The 14,371-nt window shown below is 48.0% G+C and overlaps 2 protein-coding genes across 3 annotated transcripts in view; one reads left to right on the top strand and one right to left on the bottom strand.

Moving 5' to 3' along the window:
• LOC117644263 (dmX-like protein 2) overlaps window positions 1-14,074 on the top strand; it is a 30,713-nt gene extending 16,639 nt beyond the window's left edge. For both annotated transcript variants that reach the window (XM_034383552.1, XM_034383551.1), the window contains exons 35-52: window positions 4,726-4,818; window positions 4,899-5,081; window positions 5,173-5,403; window positions 5,488-5,646; window positions 5,735-5,967; window positions 6,042-6,605; window positions 6,686-6,907; window positions 6,989-7,259; window positions 7,354-7,552; window positions 7,635-7,926; window positions 8,016-8,140; window positions 8,228-8,384; window positions 8,898-8,981; window positions 9,764-9,824; window positions 9,952-10,160; window positions 10,242-10,386; window positions 10,468-10,685; window positions 10,780-14,074. In XM_034383552.1, coding sequence (XP_034239443.1) covers window positions 4,726-4,818; window positions 4,899-5,081; window positions 5,173-5,403; window positions 5,488-5,646; window positions 5,735-5,967; window positions 6,042-6,605; window positions 6,686-6,907; window positions 6,989-7,259; window positions 7,354-7,552; window positions 7,635-7,926; window positions 8,016-8,140; window positions 8,228-8,384; window positions 8,898-8,981; window positions 9,764-9,824; window positions 9,952-10,160; window positions 10,242-10,386; window positions 10,468-10,685; window positions 10,780-10,983 — 3,650 coding nt within the window. In that variant the 3' untranslated portion in view covers window positions 10,984-14,074. The remainder of the gene's footprint in view (window positions 1-4,725; window positions 4,819-4,898; window positions 5,082-5,172; window positions 5,404-5,487; window positions 5,647-5,734; window positions 5,968-6,041; window positions 6,606-6,685; window positions 6,908-6,988; window positions 7,260-7,353; window positions 7,553-7,634; window positions 7,927-8,015; window positions 8,141-8,227; window positions 8,385-8,897; window positions 8,982-9,763; window positions 9,825-9,951; window positions 10,161-10,241; window positions 10,387-10,467; window positions 10,686-10,779) is intronic.
• LOC117644268 (alpha-tocopherol transfer protein-like) lies at window positions 106-3,615 on the bottom strand. Its single transcript, XM_034383570.1, has 6 exons — window positions 3,434-3,615; window positions 3,052-3,208; window positions 1,234-1,486; window positions 819-929; window positions 640-745; window positions 106-508 (listed from the first exon to the last, which is right to left on the bottom strand). The coding sequence occupies exons 1-6, from the start codon at window positions 3,555-3,557 to the stop codon at window positions 357-359; spliced, it is 903 nt and encodes a 300-aa protein (XP_034239461.1). The 5' UTR covers window positions 3,558-3,615; the 3' UTR covers window positions 106-356.
• Window positions 14,075-14,371: the final 297 nt, after the last annotated feature.

The following is a 14,371-nucleotide window of genomic DNA, read 5'->3' as shown; positions in this document are numbered from 1 at the left end:
GGCGTTGATCGCGGTGCTCGCCCACGGCAACGCGGCCGCACCTTTAGCCGGCCGGCAGCGGTCGTGGAGGTTGGCGGTCGTGCGGGTGTTGCGGTAGCAGCAAGATTCGTGGAATTTGGTTTATTTGTATTCACAACTTGTCCGAGTTCACAACGTGGCCGGGCCGACCAGGCGCGTCTGCTGTTTCAGGTACTTATGACTGCCTTACGTAAGTGGAAAAGTACGAATATACTAAACACGCAAATGAGAATCCCTTTTTCAAAAGTGTTGTGGGAGCGAGGAAACGAGTTTACCCGCTCTTGTGAAGCAGTCCAGGCCGTCCAGGCCCCTCCCGTCGAGGTGGGTCAGCCTGTGGGTCAGTCGAGCTCCAGCTTCTTGAAGGAGCCTTCCATGCCGAAGACGGAGCCGGCGTTCTGGGCCTTCCCCGGCCGCCGCGACTCGTCCACGCGCAGGGAGGTCTCCTTGAGGAACCAGTCGCGGTGCGCCTGCACTTTGCTCTGCTGCAGATCTAGGCGGCAAGCGGAAGGGTTGTCATTAGTCGTAATGATTGTGGAGCGAGACCCGCGGAACAGTCTGTCGGAACTCTCTCTCTCACTCTCTCGCAATCATGGGGCGAGAGAGACGGACGCGTGCACTTACGGTGCAGGGTGAGCATGGTGTCCTGGGAGCCGCCGTAGTCGCGGGGCAGCGAGGTCTTGGGGATGTGCTCGTAGAGGGCGTCGTAGTTCCCGGAGTAGAAGTTGAGCTGCAACAGGAACAGGCGGTTGAGGGAGGGCGCGGAACGGGAACGACGTGAAAATACGGCCGCCGGCACGCACCATGTTGAAGAGGTCCTTCTTCATGAAGGGCTTGAGCACGTTGAGGAAGCGCTCGCCTACGGGGTTCATGTTGATGACGTGGATGGCCTTCATCTTGATGGCCAGCCCTTCCTGCAACAGGGACACGCGTTAGTTACGTGGTGGACGTGCGACGTGAGGCACGTGATAACGCACAGTGGACCAGAAGACCGGTGGAGGTGGCCAAAATTCTAGACGCGTTTTGAGCTCCATAGTCGCTGAATGGGACTCGAACCGAACGTGTGACCCCACCGACTGACTGCTCTCCGAACGAGGAATCCATTGGTGGGGTCACACGTTCGTTTCGAGTCCTGTTTAGCGACTCTGGAGCTCAAAAGGCGTCTAGAGTTTTGACCGCCTCCACCGGTCTTCTGGCCCACTGTGTGACGACGCCCACCTGGATGTAGTGCAGGTACTTGCGCACCGAGGAGACGGGCATGCGCACCACGTGGCCCATCTGCACGCCCTTCTGGTCGTAGACGAAGACGTAGCCCGGCGCGATGCCCTCCTCGCGCAGGCTGGTCTCGATGATGAGCTGCATGGCCTTGACGGCCGCCGTGAAGTTGTAGTGCGTGGGGTCCGGGTTGGACAGGCGCCCGATGAAGATGCGGTTGCCGTGCTTGTCGGGCTCCGGCAGGATGGCCATCTCACTGCGAGGGAGGGGCAGTCAGTCGGCTGTCTCTCTCGCACCCACGAGGCGTCGAGAGAGACGGTCGGCCGCGCATTGTCTCAGGTGAAACTAGTTTCTGCGAGGCGAGCCGCAAGGCGCTGCGACCAAGGGCGCTCGGCTCGCCGTCGCCGCGCCGCGCCGCGGCCGGCTTCCAGTGTAGCAGTGTGTAATCAGCCGCAGAAAGAAATGACCCTGCGTTGCGCCACGCGCCTCGCCAGAGACGCCGGCCAGCCTGAGCGGCCCGGTCCCTTGGCGCGTTGCTTTTGCGACCGGCTGTACCGCTGTTTGTGCCCTTCGGCTTAGCCGGGCCAAGCCAAGCTGAGCCAAGCCGAGCCAAGGGCCGGTGTGGCCAGTGGCGTGGCCGTGCCCGCCGAGGTCGGTCTCGGTTTTGGCGTTCGTGCCGCACGCCGCGGTACGCCGCCCGATTTTATCACACCTGCGGCGTGCCATACCCGCGCTGCTGCACTGCTATCGCCGGCCGCAGAATGGGTCCATCGCTACTCCGCGCGCGAGAGACCCCGGCCTGGCCGCCAACCCCACGGCCCGCGCCGGCCTAGGGGGGCCTAGGGGGTCTTTTCCGTCGCACAACACGTTTGCCATTTCCCCATCCACGGCCGAGGCAGCCGAGGCCGGCGCGGCGCTCTTTCGCGTCCTCACTGTTTGGGCCGCCGCAGCGCGCCGCAGCCGGTCGGTGGTGGGCGGTGACCGCGGCGGTGGCAGGTCCAGACGTCTAGCCGAGGCGAGCCGCGGCGAGGCGCTCCGAATCCGAACCGCCAAAACGTGGCTCGCGGCTGTTCGGCAGCAGTTATGCCACTGGCCGGATGGACCAGACATGGACCGGGCGCTACGAAACTTGGCCCACGGCGCCAACGGCGACCTAGTGACGCGAACCACCGCCAATGAGCTCACCGCACTGACCCAGAGCGGCCTGCCAAAACGCGACCCGTTTGCCTCCTCTCCAGGCGGCTCTGCCGCGTCCCCTCCAGAGTCCGGGCTCCAGGCCCCGCTCCAGGCTCCGCTCCAGGCTCCGGCCGGGTGCAATGCACCTCTCCGGGCACGGCTAGTGTTGGGCAGGCCAGGGCCTGGACAAGGCTCGGAGGAGGTTCGCCTGGAAGGGAAGAGGGGGGGGGGGTGGCACTTTCTCTAGCGCGGAGAGCATTCTATGCCAGTCATGAGGGACTCGGTGGAGCTGTACCGGCCTTTATGCCGGCGCGTGGTGGTGTGAGTGTGTGCTGGTGTTTGCAGTGCAGGAGACTTGCGCAACCGGGAGACGGGAACACCGTGGAGCACCGAACTGGCGTATTGGCCGGGAACAAGGAAACTCGGGGAGCACGAGGCGCGCGGAGGAAACGCTTGTGGCGGCAAAATTCGAAAATTCAGGGTGGCCAACTCACTGAAATTCCGTCTGGTTAGCTGCCAACCAGTATCCAGGAGCTGGCACCCTGTCGGCCGTGCTGGTCAGGGACGGAATGGGCCGGGTTCTGTCAGCCCAGCCGCCCTGGCCAGCTGGTTGGGGCACGGCGTTCACTTGACTTGTCGACTCACACGAGGTTAAGGATGTTCTGGATCTCGGTGCCCATGGGGTCGCGGTGGGCGAAGAACTCCGGCGCGTGCGTCTTGATGGTGTAGTGGGCCTCGAGCGTCGCCTTGGCGCGCTCCATCAGGCAGTCGCTGCACGCCAGGAACAGTAGCAGCTGCTGGTCTGCAAGTGCACGAGCGTGGAGGGACGACTTAGTAGGCTTGGCCGGCGTGGCGCACAAAAGAGGCTCATGAAAATGCAAGCTGGCTCCTCCAGTGGAGACGCGGCGCGCGAAGCCGCGGTTCTTGGAGCCCCGCCGACAGCTCCAAGTTCTTACTGGCTTTTTAGTGCCTGCGTTATTCGTGCATTAGGCACGCAAAGATGGAGCAACGTTAGCAACGCTCTTACCTGGCACTTCTGGCAGGTGGGGTTGTTTCTGGACCCATGACCGGAACTGGTCCAGGTGCTCTCGCTTGATCTTGGGGTTCTTTTCGAGCTCGTCGTCGACGTTGACCACCCTGGGCTTGGACATGGCGGAGCGCTGTGGCGGGGCGCTGTGGCGGGGCGCTGTGGCGGGGCGCTGTGGCGGGGCGCTGTGGCGGGTCGCGGCTGGCTCCCCTGGTGTCGCGTCGCCACCACCACTTGCTGCCGACTGAGGCCGCGAACCGCGAGCCGCGCTCGCTAGACTGACCTACCGCCACAGCGCCTCCCTCTCTGGGTCTGGCTGTCTCCCTCTCGCGAGCGCGCGGCGGCCGGACGCCTCGGCGTGCCTTGCCTCCAGCTCCAGTCAGTGGGAGAGGCGATTTCAGTTTCACACGCCTCGCGCCTCGCGCCCTGCCCGTGGCTCTTCTGTTGAGCCTGCCCGAGTGACAATAATAAAGTGGTTGCTGGACAGACAGACAGACACGCGGTGCGCGGATTCGCTCCGCCGTGGCCGCCGTGGCCGATTCCAAAGCAGCGGATTGCGGCGTGGCGGCGTGGCGATGATGATGGCGTTAGCGCTGCAGCGGCCCCGCTTCCTGACCGCCCGGCCTGCAGGGCCTGCCGGTTGCAGTGCAGCCTCCGGACCGAAGCACCGGAGCGAAGGGAAGGGCCGATGGGGCAGTGCAGTCGGTGCACTCGCCGCGGTTGCGAGGGAAGGGAATGCCACTCGGCCTGGAAAGTCGGATCGGGGAAGAAGAGGAAGAGGGGCTTGGCCGCGCCGCTGCGCCGCCTCGCCTCCACGCCGCGGTGGTGGAAGGGCGAGGACGGCGAGGACGCGGAGGTGCTTGCCCCGGGCGCGCCGCGTGCGGGGCCGTGCCGGGCCGGCCGTGCGGGGCGGGGCCCCTTCCCCGTGACTGACTGCCAAGCAGCGCCGCGGCGGTTGCCTGCCGGCCTTGGGGTGTGCTGGATGTCCGTCCGGTGTCCAGCAATGGGTCAGCCTGCGGACTGCCGGTAGGCAACCCCCCTGCACGGCGGCGCGCGGGCGCGCGGTTGCCTACCCGCGCGGCGCTCCGCAGCGGCCGACGACGCGGCCTGAACGCGCCCCCTCCTCTTCAGTCTTTCTATCTCGCTTCGATTGGCATGCGCGTCATGACTTCGGCGAGGCCGCGGCTCCACGGGCGCGTTCCGCCTTCCTGGACCCTGTCAAAAATAAAGGCCCTGCCGGGGCTCGAACGCGCGACCCTTGCTCACCACTTTGTTTGCATTCGCCATTCCAGGCCTGCTCAACAGCCCGAGCAAGACGCGCGTCACCGACTCGAGGATCGACACCGGCACACTCGACTGGGGCGAGCCCGTCTCGGCGTCCAAGCGTGAGTACCGAGGACTGGGGGTCCAGCACTGGTTCTGCTCGGCCTGGCTGCAACCTAAAGGCGTCTCTCTTCGCCTGCAGCTGCGTCGGCCGCCGCGGAGAGCTCGCTGGAGTTCGACTGGTCGCAGCCCGTCATCAAGAAGGACGACGAGCTGGTCCTGGACTGGGGAGACGACAAGGAGGAGGAGGACGAGGACGAGGAAGCGAGCAAGCCCATCGAGATGAAGCCGGCCGTCGCCACTCCCGCCGAGCCCGTCGCCCAGAGTGCGTTGTTGACAGCGACTCTTAAATGGAGTCCTTTTTGTTTGACTTGTCTTCTTACAGCCCGTGCTCTACGGCCTGCCTTTGCTTTCAGATGAAGACGTGAGCAGGGGAGGTACCTTGGACATCATGGCCCAGCAGCTCAAGTTTGTGGCATGCCTCAAAATACTCATGGAAGAGCTGTCCACCCTCGCAACTGGGTTTGAGGTGGACGGCGGGCAGCTGCGCTATCAACTCTATGTTTGGCTGGAGAGGGAAGTGGAGGCGCTCAGACAGCTGTGTAATTACAGTTCCGGTGATGGAGAGCCTTTGGCGCCAAGCGATTGTAAGTTTGCATCAACTTACTTGACTCAGTGTGGTGGCCCATGCGGGGAATCGTTGCAATGTATGTTTTATCTTGTCCCGGCAGATGAAATGGGAGATCCTTATGATGCGCGAGACTACACCAGTACTCCCACAATGATGAGACCTGGGGAGAAGCCAACACTTCATGAGATTCTGATGGCAGAAAAATTAGATTTTGAAGCTAAAGTTCAAAGAGCTGCAAAGAGGAAACGCTGGCTCAAAGGTTTGTAGAATATATTACACTGCATGACACTCTGACATTTATAATTTTCACAAACTTGACCTGGTTTATTGTGCTTATCTGCCTGCAGCTAATGAGACCTTGCTGCGTACCCTGTTGAGTTACTGCAGTTTACACGGAGCTAGTGGAGGTGGCCTAGCATCTGTTCGAATGGAATTAGTTTTATTGCTTCAAGAATTACAGCAAGAGAAGACACAGCAGCAGCTTCTGTCCCCATTGCCCTTCCCCACCACTCTGCCTCTTCTCTCTGCTAGTGTTGCCTGTAACAAAACTGTTGTTGCTGATCCAGTGCGGCATTTACAGGTTTGTGTATGGAACTATCAGTGTCGCTCTTTCTCTGCCAATTTCACATATCTCACTCACATTTTGATTTCCAGGCCCAGGCTCATGATATGTTGCAAACCATCATTGATTTCCGTAACCCTCCAATGCTAACTCGGGCCAAATTTAGCCATGTATTTGTGCTGCGAGATCTCTCTGTTGCTTTGTCTGCCTGCATCTACCAATCACTTTGCGATTCAGACACATTTAGTGTCAAGCATCATACAGACACGTTCCAAAGCACAGGAATGGAAACCTTGGCCAGACTGAATGTGGTGTATCCTAATAGCCATCTGATAGCAGGCCACACAAGGCGAAGGAGATACTCCACTGATGAACCGTTGCAAGTAACGACTGTTCCATCCAAATGGCCTGGTGTCACCAATTTACGAGCTTTGCTGGCTCGAGACAAGGATGAGGATACACCTCGGCTGAACATTTTGCTTTGCGAGACATTTGTTGCTACATACATGAGCTTGATTACCTATGCTACTGCAACTTGTGATTCACATATTCTCTACCGCCTTGCTGGTCAAAATTTCTCAAACCTTACCTGGGCTACACTGTTTGGAGGTGGCGTGAAAAAATTGCTAAGAGTGGCACAGAGCACATCTACCCATGTAAGTTCTAGTAAATTTATCTCTTAGCATAAACTTTTGTCTAGCAATTTTTCAATGTTTTTTCTATGGTTTTTATGCAGTCTGCTGGAAGTACCAACACTAGTCTGGAAAGAGAACAAAGTGTTTCTAGTGAAGGTAGTGTATGGACTTCAATCACCAAGCAAAGAGCTCGATTGAACATGAAACTTCTGGGTCAGTTTGGCAGTCAGTCTGGAACTCCTCAAATGAAAGAAGACAAGCCTACATACCGAGAACAATTTGTTTCGCCTGAAATGTCAATGCTTTCATACTTCCTGAACAAGGTAAAATTTTTAAAATGTTTCTTCCTAGTTGACTCTTCATACTTATTTCTAATGTTTGAAAATTTTTCTTGTAAATTTTAGCCTCAAGCAACAGAAGATGCAGATGAAGTCGACTATGATTCTGCAGATTCTGCTGTCAGTGACTTAAGTGAAACTGAGGATGAAGATGACGACAACATTTTTGATGGGACAAGCGCTACACAGAAAGAAAAGCGAAAGAATAAAGAAAGAGAGAATGTAGAGCACTCTAATCCCAATTCTTACAGTTGGTGTGTTCTTCGACTTGCTGTCATGAAAATTGTCCAGTGCCAACTCCAAGAGTTCTTAAATGTTGCTGGCATAGAGCTACAGGGTGAGAGCCTTATTTCATTTACTTCAGCATTACTACAGTTTAATATCTTTTTTCTCTGCAAGTACTTTAATTTCTACTTCCTTCTTTCCTTTAGAGCTACCCGTGTGCAGTCCACTCATACATGGAGTGCTTCGCTCTGTGAACCAGTGGGTTGACTCTTTGAGAGATGAGCTTGAAACTAGGGGGCCAGCTCCAATTGATTATATCCCTGGATGCTATGTGGAATCCTCAGCTACTGGCCCAGCTATTCACAAGTACCGCTCTCTCTTAGACAAATGTAACACTCCATTCCAGTAAGTTCCCACCCATCTAACGGCTTCGTAATGTTTATAGAAATGAATGGTTTTGTAATGAAATGTTCTATTATTTCCTTAGCCCTCGCCACATCTCAGCAGCTCCTGCTCGACGCTTGTGGAGCTTCCTTGTGAGACAAGAGCCAGTCCAAGAAATCTTTATTCGATGTGTCTTTGGAAAGAAAAGGTCAATGTCGACGCTTCTTGATGGTGGCCACCATGTTAATGATGGAAGCCCTGCCCTACGAGGTGGTGGCAATTCTTCGGATGACAATAAAGGAACAACTGTCGATCATGCTGGCAATCCTTTGCCTGAACCTGTTCGTATTATTCATAAAGAGCAGGATTCCATTTCTGCTTTCTGCCTCAACCAGGTATGTCATTTAGACTTTATTCTCATTATTACTGCTTTTTTCTGTCTCTCTTTCTTTGTCTTCTCATGTGTACAATTTTCTATCTGCAGGTCAATGCTGGTTTACTAGCCCTTGCAACACCCAGAGAAGTACAAGAAATGGATATTTCACTCTTGCTAGAGCTCCCGTCATGGCTAGAGGATGAATGTGAATTTGATATTATAAATCTGAACAAGTGCGTAATACTGAACTGAGTTTTACAGTTCTTGCTTCCTATCTGGCATTTTGTGCTAATTTGAGTTTCTAATTATTTGTTTTGCAGGGAACCTGAAACTCTTCCGCAGTCCAGTTTCCTTGTAATCCAAACAGCTGCTGACAGGCCTCACTTGGCTCAGACGTCTCCAGCCATTCAGAACTACCAGCAGCCAGCGAGTCCTCAGCCTGGCATTGCAGGGCAGTCGGGTCGTGGAGCTTCTGTGGTGAGATTTTTGCTTGTGCCTTAATTCTTGCTTTGATTCAACTTGCCATCAGTGAGTTGATTAAAGCCAGCTGTGTCATTGAGTCCCATCACTTTATGCTTGCAAACATGATGGGGAATGGGACGGGTTTTCTGAGGCTTACTCCCCGGCGTGTTTGTGTGAGAGTGTCTCTGTGTGTTGTGTTTGGCTACTCAGGTGGAGGAGGTGTGAAGGGGATACTATCTGGCATCCAGTCTTTGAGAGATGTAGATTTTATAGGCATCTGCAACATCTTCAACCAACTTGTTTTAAATCTTAATTTTTCAAAACAAGAAATTATTTGTGGTGTGATGATTATTTTACTAAAGCTTTTTAATGACTCAACCGATGTGGGATATCTTATCAGTATTCCAGTTTTAGTCTTAAGAAGTGTCTTGTTCCTCAGCTTCATTCCTCTTAGGATTTTTTTTAAGAATGAAAATGCAACATTTTACTCATGTCTTTCCTGCTTGTCTGATACATGCTGGGTCACAGATGAAGGGCCTCAACTTCCCAGGGTCTCATGACCCCAAGTTTTGTCAGTTCGTGATCGACCGTAGTCGACACTTATTGAAACCGGTGAGGGTTAAATATATGTAGTGCCTGGCTTTTTTTACTTGTTCATATTTTAATTCATTATTATTATTTCATTACTGTCTTGTCTCCTGTGTCTCATTTTTGGGGCTATTTGTAATTAATGCCATATTTTAATTTATTTTTCTCCACATTTATTTCTCAGTTTGACATTTTCAAGATAGAGAACAGCATGCTCTCCTGCTGGATGTCTTCTTTTTTTGTCCCTTGTTATTTGAACACTGCTGTAGATTTTTTTTTAGCATTTAATAATTTAATTTTAATTTAATTTTGTGGTAGTTTTATCAAACAAATAAACTAAAATTGAAAGGTTGCTGAGAGTAGGAAGCTTCATGTTAGTGCCCGTTTTTCCTCTGTTTCAGTATTTAGTTAGTATCAGACAGATTATGTTTGCATTGTTTTTAGTATGTACTGATATTAGTTCCCAATATGCTTCCGAAGTATTGAAGTATTTCCTACGATTTGTTTGCTTCTCTAGCCTAACATATAACAAATACAGCACTGATTTTCCATATTTTGCATTTTCAGCGCATGATGTGGTCTCTTTGTTTCTTGCCGTTTACTTTATATGAGTGGATTATAGCATGCTTCTGTGACTTTCATGTATGGTGTTACATGTCAGATCCTTCTATTCTTGTCATTAATGAAATCTCTTGCTACTTGCTTTCAAAGAAACAATAAGGCTACTTCAGGTCTCTAAATAATTAACCTCATTTAAAAAAAAAAACATTGTTTGTAATTAATTGGTTTTGTCTCTGCTTTAACAGGTGATGAAACACAAGGTGGATGGAATACGCAGACTGAGTGCCCATCCTTTGCTTCCTTTGTGTAAGTACAAACTATGTTCGTACACTCACAGACAGTGGGTTACAGTGCCCTCCGGCCTCCGCTTACGTCTCCATGTTATTCCCTTTGGCTTTGTCTGTATGTAATTGTGGTTATTGATCTGTCGCAGACCTTACCGGATCTCAAGATGGTTCCGTGCAAATGTGGGAATGGGGTCATTCACAACCTGTTTCCGTTCCTCGGTCTCCCGGCACGTTTGCGAAGGTTACTCGAGTCCGATTTTCTGAACACGGGAATAAATTTGGGGTTGCCGATGGTGATGGAAATCTCAGTCTGTGGCAAATTGGACTTCAATCTAATGCCAGCAGACCATTCTTTGTAAGTAGCTCTCCTAAGAATTAACTTCTTTTGTTATCTTCCTTTTATAGTGTTGTAACTTATTTATTTCCATCATCACAGACTTACCAATGTCATAGTAAGGTGACAAGCGATTTTGTGTTCCTTGGAGCATGCAGTTTGGTTGCAACGGCTGGTCACAGCTCTGAAAGTAAAAACGTTGCGTTATGGGATACCCTCTTACCTCAAAAGAAATCGCTCCTTGCAGGTAGAGTAATTGTGTTGTATTTTAATTTTAGTCTTTCTACTTGTGTGCAATAATTCTCATTGTACTCTAAAAAATTTCCAGTTTTCAACTGCCATGACCAAGGAGCTTCAAGTCTTGTGTATGCACCTCAACACCAACTTTTAATTTCTGCTGGCAAGAAAGGAGATGTTTGTATATTTGATGTTCGTCAAAGGGTGATGAGACACCGCTTCCAAGCTCATGACTCTGCTGTGAAGTGCCTTGCTATAGATCCTGGTGAAGAATTCTTTGTGACAGGGTCTGCTGATGGAGATATTAAGGTCTGTTTGGTTATTATTCCTGTAATGTTTATTTTGTAACACAATTATTACATTGCTCATTTTTCTCATAAATTTTTTGCGGTTCATTTGACAGGTTTGGGGCTTATCAGTTCATCAACAGCTGTACAATTTCCCTGGAGAACATGCACGGTCCAGTTTCTTCAAAAATATTGGTCAAGGGGTGACACAACTGAAAGTTGACGGATGTGGTCGTCTCTTTTCATGTGGAGCAGATGGATCCATGAAGGTTCGACAGCTCCCGGAAAGAGAGTGCTCTATAGTACAGAGCTTGTATTAATGACATGGTCCTTGTTTTTAATTTATGTATGAAATGGACACCTTAAAAGTCTATGGCCCTTAGAAGTCACCTTTGGAAAATTTTATAAGATTCACTATTTTTAATTTAATTTTGTCTTATACCTTAAAAGATATGAATGTGATGCCAATGGACATAAATTCCATGGTGCAGTATTAACATAAACCAGTACCTTTCTACGGTCCTAAACACAAGGTTTTGTTGTATGGGTAGTGAATATCTAGAATATTATTGTAAGTTTTAAAGTATTCTGAGCTTACAAAATGTGGAACGTGATTTAAGATGTTTAGAGTTGTACTTTTTTCGTTGTTTATCTTACCTTTGAATAGAGGGCCCTAGTCTATTATTTAGTGTAGAGTATTCCTTCTTGCAATGTAAATGCCCCAACAACAAGAAAAAAATTTCTTGTAAATTTTGTGCTTGGAGAGCGTTTTTCATTCCACAGTACTTAGTATTGAAGCAATTTTATTTTTCATTTGTTTATATGTGCTCAAGAAGGTATTGGTTTACAGTTAAAGAGAGACAGCTTCATAATGCTCACTTTCATGTTTGTTTTATAGATTGATGTTCTCAATGTGCATTCTTCAGTGCTGTTAGCAATTTTGCCGAGTGCTAAACAGAAATTGATTAGGTTAGGATGTATTATACCATACCATCTTAAAATTGGGAGCTAGAAGTTCCCATTAAATGTGCTTGGGGTTTTATTGTCTTTAAAGTGGCACATTCACCTGTGATTATATATGATTTTATTTATTATGACCTGAAGTTATGCCATTGTTTCTAAATATTAAGTTATTAACAAGTATTGGAGTCCTCACACCTCCTAAATCTTGTTATTTTTATAATGAGGACTTCTGAAAGTTGCATGAGAACCACCTCCAACAGGAGCCATACCTGCAAGATACATATGAGGTGACCTCTGCCTCTATTGGATCTTAAATTAAAGTGTAACTTTGATCAGACTTGTAGAGACAAGTGATACATCATAATTCTTAAATCACTGTTAATAATAAACAATTTGTTGTCAAATAAATGGCTATATAATGTTTTATGATGCTACAATAAAATTAAGTCAATGAGAAGCAGTGCTAAATTTAGAGATTATGTGTGTTGAACATTTTAATGAAAATATTGTTACGTGGCAAGAACCCACCCCCTGACACACATTGTGTCTTCTAATGCCATAATTTAATTTTGAAGACGTCAGTTTTGCAAGTAAATCCCTCAGCTGATTTCTTGCATATTTTCCACATCTTTAATGACAAAGCTTCATGTTTTAGGATATTCAATATTTTTGTCCCTTCTATCAGAGAATTGAGAAATGATATAGTAGAATTGTGTAGTTAAGGAGTTAGCTTTGTAGCTTTGTCAGCATACTAGGCACTTTCAATTTGTACAGTTTCATGACGACAATATTTTATGAGATGTGTTCTTGATGTTTGTTGCAAAGCTTTTGGTTGTTAGATAGCAATTAAAGAAACGGAGTTGATACTAACTCACCGTGCATCTTACTTAAACTTTGTATTGAGCCTCAGAGTTATTCAACATCCTATCTCCTCTGAAAATATATCGGAATTAACTTAAATTCTTAGTGGAGTTGGTAATAATTATGCCACAATTTAGTGGTACACTAATTAATTGGAGTTCCTTACTACACAATGGCTTTAAATGATCATTTTTATTGCTTTCACTTAAAACCTGTTACTGCATTTTATTGTGTGAGCTGTAAGTTTAGGTAAATTGATAGTCATTGCAATGAAACATTAACCATCAGTAATCAACATGCTAATTCGAAAGACAGGACAAAGTACCTCTCATGTCTCCTTATCAGTGATTTTCTTTGTTTGTATTTTCACTTCATTTACGCAGATTGCGTTTTATTTTAAAGCGACTGACCTCTGTTGTGTGGATCAACACACTCTTCACTTTTCAAATTGCACACTTGTCAAAAAATTACTTATTGATTGATTGAAAATTTTAGTGGAGATGAACTACTAGCCCCTGTTGGAAACGGTTTCTTGCATTTTCTTTTAATCGTTTGGCTTGTGCCATTTGCGCATATGTGTGTTTGTGTGAGTGTATGTGTGTGTATGAGCAAGTGGAACTGAGAGAATGTGAAGTGTATCTAGTCTAGTTTTCCGTTGAGGGTAAATCCTGCACTGTCTTAAATTGAAATGTTAATTTATTAAAAATTGTAGATTTTGTTATCTTTCAAATCATGTTTGAACTGACATCTACTATTAGTAGGTTTGTTGACTAGCAGCCAGGAAGATAAAGGGAGGGTATTGTTGCTTCTTTATTATCAATTTTTTCCAACTACCTGAACTATTTTTATGTTGTTCATCTATAAATTACGGTTTTGCATGTACTCTTTGCACGAACCAATTAGTTTCATATGAATGTTCTGGAAAAAGAATATAAAATTTGTTCCCAAATGTTCTCTTCTGTCACTCAATACTGAAGTGACTGGGACCATATATTCTGTAACACCAATCATTGAATTTCATTTTGAAGGAGTGTGGAGCAAAGTTCTAGATTGATTCTCTGTTGTTTAGGCTCTTCTTAGTCCTGCCTTGTAGTTTAATTTACAGGGTAACATTTAAAATTGGAGGCAATACCCCCTTCCTTCCCATTGAGTCTGATGGTGTTTTACAAAAGACATCTTAGCTAATAACAGTCAACATGTACTTTTTTTTCTCTCCTGCCCATGTTAATCATGAGAAAAAATGGCAGACAAAGTTAGTATTTCAGTGCAGGATAAGCTTTGGTTGCAGAGCAAATGCCAGCCCTTTACCACAGGGACTTTGAGCCCTTTAATTTGTGCTGTATCAAAACATAATCAAGACTCCTTTATCTTACCAAAGCAATAGCTTATTGTGGATCATTGTTCTGTTATGCCGCACCATCTGGTGGGGTATTGTATATCATTTAATTTGTTTGTTTTTAGTCGAATAGTCTCCTAAATGTGTTTTGAGAGTTGAAATATATAGTGAGAGGAAAGTATTTAATGTAATTAAGTTTATATTGATTGTATTAATATGAATGCACAGAAATAAATGCCATGTTTACTGTTTTCTGTGTCATGGGATCTTTCTCAGTCCAGCACAGCCTGTGTGAAATAGAAAATCTGCCTCAGGCATTCAACACTCAGGTTTAAGTTTATTCACTTATCTAAAAATCCCAAAGGTTAGTCTCAATCAACTGTGGAGTTCAATGAGAGACTCCTTTCTTAAGCTACCTGCTGGCATGTCTCCATACTGTCGCCAGTCCCATGACTTGAGGTGCTTTACTTGACATTGGCTTTATATCATACAAACTTGGGGATGTGAATACAGTCATTGTGATGTACAGAAACATGTTGTGTTGGAAT

This window comes from Thrips palmi, unplaced genomic scaffold (assembly GCF_012932325.1).
Source record: "Thrips palmi isolate BJ-2018 unplaced genomic scaffold, TpBJ-2018v1 HiC_scaffold_18, whole genome shotgun sequence".
Classification (NCBI taxonomy): domain Eukaryota; kingdom Metazoa; phylum Arthropoda; class Insecta; order Thysanoptera; family Thripidae; genus Thrips; species Thrips palmi.
Note: the sequence above shows the minus strand (reverse complement) of the source record. Positions and strands in the feature narration are given on the sequence as shown.

Excerpts from the sequence above, each read along its gene's own strand:
- LOC117644268 (XM_034383570.1), bottom strand. The coding sequence starts at position 3,557 with ATGTCCAAGCCCAGGGTGGTCAACGTCGACGACGAGCTCGAAAAGAAC. Across the intron at positions 746-818 it reads AGAAGGACCTCTTCAACATG|CTCAACTTCTACTCCGGGAA; the intron begins GTGCGTGCCGGC and ends TTCCTGTTGCAG. Across the intron at positions 509-639 it reads CACCATGCTCACCCTGCACC|ATCTGCAGCAGAGCAAAGTG; the intron begins GTAAGTGCACGC and ends CTTGCCGCCTAG.